The sequence below is a fragment of the Buceros rhinoceros genome, unplaced genomic scaffold (assembly GCF_000710305.1).
Source record: "Buceros rhinoceros silvestris isolate BGI_N320 unplaced genomic scaffold, ASM71030v1 scaffold5912, whole genome shotgun sequence".
Taxonomy (NCBI): Eukaryota; Metazoa; Chordata; class Aves; order Bucerotiformes; family Bucerotidae; genus Buceros; species Buceros rhinoceros.
Window position 1 is genome coordinate 18,803 of NW_010397032.1, and position 5,304 is coordinate 24,106.

The 5,304-nt window shown below is 48.3% G+C and overlaps 1 protein-coding gene across 1 annotated transcript in view; it reads left to right on the forward strand.

The window, feature by feature from the left end:
• The window catches only part of TADA2A (transcriptional adaptor 2A), a 23,345-nt gene extending 18,041 nt beyond the window's left edge, over positions 1-5,304 (forward strand). Inside the window, exons 13-15 of the mRNA XM_010146078.1 lie at positions 238-281; positions 2,813-2,886; positions 4,655-5,304. Coding sequence (XP_010144380.1) covers positions 238-281; positions 2,813-2,886; positions 4,655-4,840 — 304 coding nt within the window. The 3' untranslated portion in view covers positions 4,841-5,304. The remainder of the gene's footprint in view (positions 1-237; positions 282-2,812; positions 2,887-4,654) is intronic.

Genomic DNA, 5,304 nt, shown 5'->3' on the forward strand with positions numbered 1-5,304 from the left:
TTTATATGTGCCCCCCCCCCCCTGCCCCCTTTTTTTTTTTTTTTTAACAGGTTTTAGACATTATCTTCAATCTCTAAATATTCACAAATCCTACTGACTTCAGATCAGGGCCTGGGTTATGCAAGTTGAATTGTATAATTACTAGAAGTTGGGGAAAAAATAATTTCAGGGCCAATGTGTGCACTTATTCTTAAAAAAAAAACACGAAAGCAATTTGAAATTTTCCTTTCTTTTCAGTGATTCCGGCCTGAGTCCTACAGTACCAGTTCCTTCAAATTCAGGTAACTGTTGGGTGATGGTCAGAGAGAGCCATCCATACGTCAGTCACACAGTTCCGACAGCTGGCTGGAGAGGGACTCTTGCTCGAGTCCTCAAACCTCATGGTTAAGCACTGCTGAAGTCAGCATTACCTCAATCTGCAGCTCATTCCACCTGCGCATCCCATAGGATTTCTTGCTGAATTTCTAGATTTTTGACTGCAAGTGGAAAACCCCTCCTAAAGCTGCATTAGCAAGGCAGGAAAGAAAAGAGTTTTCACATGAGAACCACATTTTATCTTCAAAAGATAAAGCTAATCCAGGTTTTAACAAAGCACGTACCATAGATAGCAATATGATCCTGACAGAACACCAGTTTGGGAGGGCAGAAGGTGTAAACCACTTGGCTAAGAAGCAGGTAGTGGTTGCAGCGTTGAGCACTCCAGAGCGGCAGAATGAGATGATCCTGGTTGCCTATGCAACTCCACTTTTCCTTTGCTTTTATATTCTTTAAGTCTGTAATCACAAATTATGGGGGTTTCCACCAAAAGAACCTCTGCTTCTTTCAGTGCCCACTAATACCAGATTCAGGGGGCAGCCAGGGCCCCTGTGAACAAGACTGCTGTAAGATGCCACCTCATTGTTGAGGTCACAGGGTGGCACGTGATGAACGAGACTAGGATAAAGTTTTGCTGTAAGGCTGTTAAATGCTGCCAGGGAAAACTGGCTTCTAGCTCAGTCTCTCCATCCCGTTTTTATGTGGATGCTTAATAAACAACTTGAACACTAAGAAACCACTTCACAGGGGTGGACACTGAGTCTGTATGTTCTTCCTCATTTCTGCTGGCAGCCTTGGAAATTTGGGTCAGAGTTCCAAGCAGTCAGTCACTGCAGTACGCACTATGATTTAAACACCTGCGGTGATCGCCAAGATCTGGTGTTTTGGAGAGAAAATTACCTATCTCAGGCTGCGCATCCAGAGTCCCCGAGATGGGGACAGTTTCCCCCAGCCAAAGGGCTAGTGTGAAGAATTAAATTCATTTTTTGTCAAATATTCAGAGGCCCATGAAGGAGAAGAGCCCGAGAGCACAGGAGTTGTTTTGCCCATGGAAGTCCAGTAGTGTGCTGCCTTTACAACCTGGACCACACGTTGAACAAAACCCAAACAAAATACCATAAGGCTGCTAATTAAGCAGACATCCTGCATGAGGCGAGGGCACTGCGGAACAACCGCCACGTGTCTGGGTAATTAAAGGCTGCATCATACTGTACGGACAAGAGGGCAAATTAATGTTGCTTAACTTTACCTCTGGGTTTTGAGATCATGACTTTGCAGATTTCATATGGTTTCTTTAGTGTAGATTGTGTGTGTTATTTCCTAGGTTTATAAAAGGGTAAGACCAAATTCTGTCATGCCTCGACATGGCGCATTCCAGGCCACAGAAGGAGGGAACAGAGCTGGGAAAGGACTTCCTCTCACCGACCAGAGACTCCCTACTCCTTTCTAGTCCTTCAGCTCTCTGCTGACTGGACTCCCCTCACCCAGCCAGACTCCTGCCCGTTTCCCACAGGAGACAGACTGCCCACTCCCAAAGGCAGGACCCGGACAGGGCAGTGGCCAGCACAGTCCTTGGGAAAAATGGAGCTGCATGTTTCCCAGGATCTCTTCACTTTCCCAGATTTGGGAAGTCTGCTCCGGCATAAAGAGACCTGTCTCTAACAGTGCTAAATATGCAACCCACAGCACAGGGGCAGTGGAGTTCCTAAAAATGTGAGTGAATAACCCTACCTTTGTTCTGAGCTCTGGAAGCTAAAAAAAATGCTGTTAGAAAAAAATCAAACCAACCTGCAAGTAAACAGCCCTCGTGAGAGTTTAAGCTGCACGAGTCAAAGTTCAGCAAAGTTATAAGCAATAGCAAAAGTTCTTACAGGTGACCTTGTGATGAAGCTTTCTTTCAGTTTATGGTAACAGACCAAAATAAATCCACAAAGTGCATTTGCTTTACAATGTCTGTATCATATTTAAAGGCACCTGAAGAAAACTCTGCTTCCTGAAGCTGTCACTAATGCCAGAGAAATTTGCTACTCATCGCAGTGATAAATAACCTCCACATCCTCGCAAAGTGCTGGTTTCCCACCCGCCGGGAGTTAGTCCTGCACACCCGGGACACACCCTGCTCGCAGCGCTGACCTCCCCAGCCCCGGCTGGGAGAGTCGGGTTAGTCAGGAGGTGCAGCCCACAGCATAACCACAGCCAGCACCAGCTGACAGAAAGCTGTGTCTGACAGTTCCTCCTAAAAACCAGCGAGCCGGAGTCGATGACGAGTCCTCATGCAAGTATTCACAGCACTTAGCTATGAGAGTTGCAAAATTGTACCTTTTATCAAATGGGTGCAGTTTCTATGTTAAGCCCTAAATAACCCTGTCTGCAAACACCTGGGTCGTACTGGGTTACCAGCACGGGGGTTTAATTGCCTCGATGATAACATGCCTAAGGAACAGCCACCGCCAGACTGCTCGGAGTTGTTCAGCCCTCTCCTTCCTTGTCTCCGCAGGTAGACGGAGTGCCCCGCCACTGAACCTCACAGGCCTCCCAGGGACAGAGAAGCTTAATGAGAAGGAGAAGGAGGTGAGGAAGGCATGGAAACACCATCTATTTCATACTTTATCTTCACCGTGCAGAGGTGCTCACACCATCGTCTCGGGTGCTGTGAGCATCACCTCAGCTATGCACCCTGACTCTTCTTCCTTGCTAACAGAAATCGCTCAGGTTTTCCAGCTGGCTCCTTGATTTCCACCGCTGCACTATACACACAGTGTGGCTGCAGCCCCTGCCTGTGTTCAGCAGAGAAAGGTGGAGCCGCCAGGGTGCTGCGATAACATCTGCAGTACGGCCTCCTCGCTTCCTCCGCTGTGAGGCAGGGGTGAGAAGGGCTATTTCTTCTTCATGAACAATTGGTTTTAAAACTGGCAGAGGATTTCATCAAGGGCTTCACTGACAGATCACTGGAGTAGCAGATTCTGTATTGCAGATATCTCACAGCCAAACCTCAACCAGTTACAGTTGGTTTTTCACTGTAACACTGATGTGAACCATGGAGGCAATAACAGCGTATTGTTCTTTTCATGGGTTTTTCCACATTTCTGCTTTCCCTGCACGTCCCAGGCTCTTTGGTGTGGCCGAGAATGGAATCTGGTGTTCTTTCAGCCGTGGGTCATTAGCTTGGCCTGGCAGTGCAGTTCCAGTGCTCTTGCATAGTCACCTAAAGCAACTGGAGATGCAGGGAGGATCCGCAGAGCAGACAGAAATGGGTCTGCAGCCCCCAGGATTGCTGACCACCACAGTGAGGGGTCTGCCGGGTAGCTCTGGCTCAGTTTCTTCTGCAGCCCAGTGTAGGCCTGTCCTGGAGAACTATTGAAGTAAAAGATTTTTATTGCTTTTTCAGTAGAAGTCATAACCTGTCCTTAGGTCATCCATGAGGCAGATTTCAGTGTACGCGCAACGCAGACGTATTTCAGGCTCTCCCCCTGCGTGGAGGCTGTTTCCCCTTCACTGGAGACGGCAGCATTGGAAATGAGCTCACAGATTCACCGTGGAACATGGCATTTTGGCTCCATTCGGCATATAAATAATCATGACTAGGAGGACATTAGCGTATACGGGGAATCTGATTTCCTTGTCAGCTGAGACATGAAGTCTGAGTTCCTCTGAATTCTGCAATTTCCTATCAGTGAGGAACAACCATTAAGCATCTCCTTATTAAAAGCAGGAGACAGCCAGGTTCTCCACGGGGAGCGATCCACTCTGGAAGGCGGCTAGTATTTGGAAGCGCAATAGGAGCACTGCAGAGCACAGGGGCTTTTGAAAGCAGCTCCTTCTACCAAACTTCCCAGCGCCCTCCCTGCGCCGTTTCCGTCCTCGGCTGCCGGAGGGGCCGGGCGTTGTGCGCAGAGCTGCTTTTGTGGAGAGGTATTCAGAGACTTGGTCTGCAGAGATTAACAGGCAGATGCCCTCGCTGGCTCGCCTCCAGCGTGCCAAATTGCCGGTTGCGAGTCTCTTTGGCATGTGTACTTCCCGTGGTTCGTGAAGAACAACGCCCACACAGGACACACGCATAGCTACGCTCCTGCGAGCCCGGAGCTTGCTTTCATCCTCCTGGTTTATTTTTTAGTCAGGAATGTTTTTGAATGCAGGAGCCAGCAAGCTCCTCCCCTCCTTACCTGTGGATGGAAACAGCTCATCGTGCAATTACTGTGTGCCTCCCCCATACCGAACACCCCACACACTCACAATGTTTTTAGAAAAATATTCACCAAGTTACTCCCCCACCGGGGATCACAGAGTGAAAGAGCGTGACAAGTGTTGGTGTTTACTAACTTCACCTTTTGTCTTCCAGCTCTGTCAGATGGTGAGGTTGGTCCCTGGAGCCTATTTAGAATATAAAGCTGCTTTAGTGAATGAGTGTAACAAACAAGGAGGCCTGAGACTGGCGCAGGCCAGAGCTCTCATCAAGATCGACGTGAACAAAACCAGGAAAATCTACGACTTCCTCATCAGAGAGGGGTACATCACAAAAGCCTGAGGACAGACAGCGCTCCGGCTGGAGCAGACAGAGGGGGAGAAGCTTTGAAGTCACTTTGACGGCGCTGAAGGGTTTTAACAGTGTTGAACAGAGGACATTTCCTTTTGTTTAAAATCTTTTGGAGCTTCTTTTTTTTGTGAAAACGAGTAGGGAGCTTTGTTTCATGGTGTGAATACTGACATTTCTTTGCCTGGCTTCCTTTCGACTCTGCTGTTTAACAGTGCTGTTGTCAGAACTACGCTGCCACGTAGCACTGGGAAGGATCCTACGTCATATAAGCTAATGTGGAATGCACCTGGGCGTTCATTGCTAACACCACTGTAACGGAAAAGAGACTCGTGGTACTTGAATTCTGACAGTGACACGGAATAAGGACAGAAGAGCAGCACGTACCGTGTCGCACTGACTTTGTGCAAGTCCAGGGGTATGGAAACGCAGTCCCCTCCCTCCTCGTACTCCCTCCT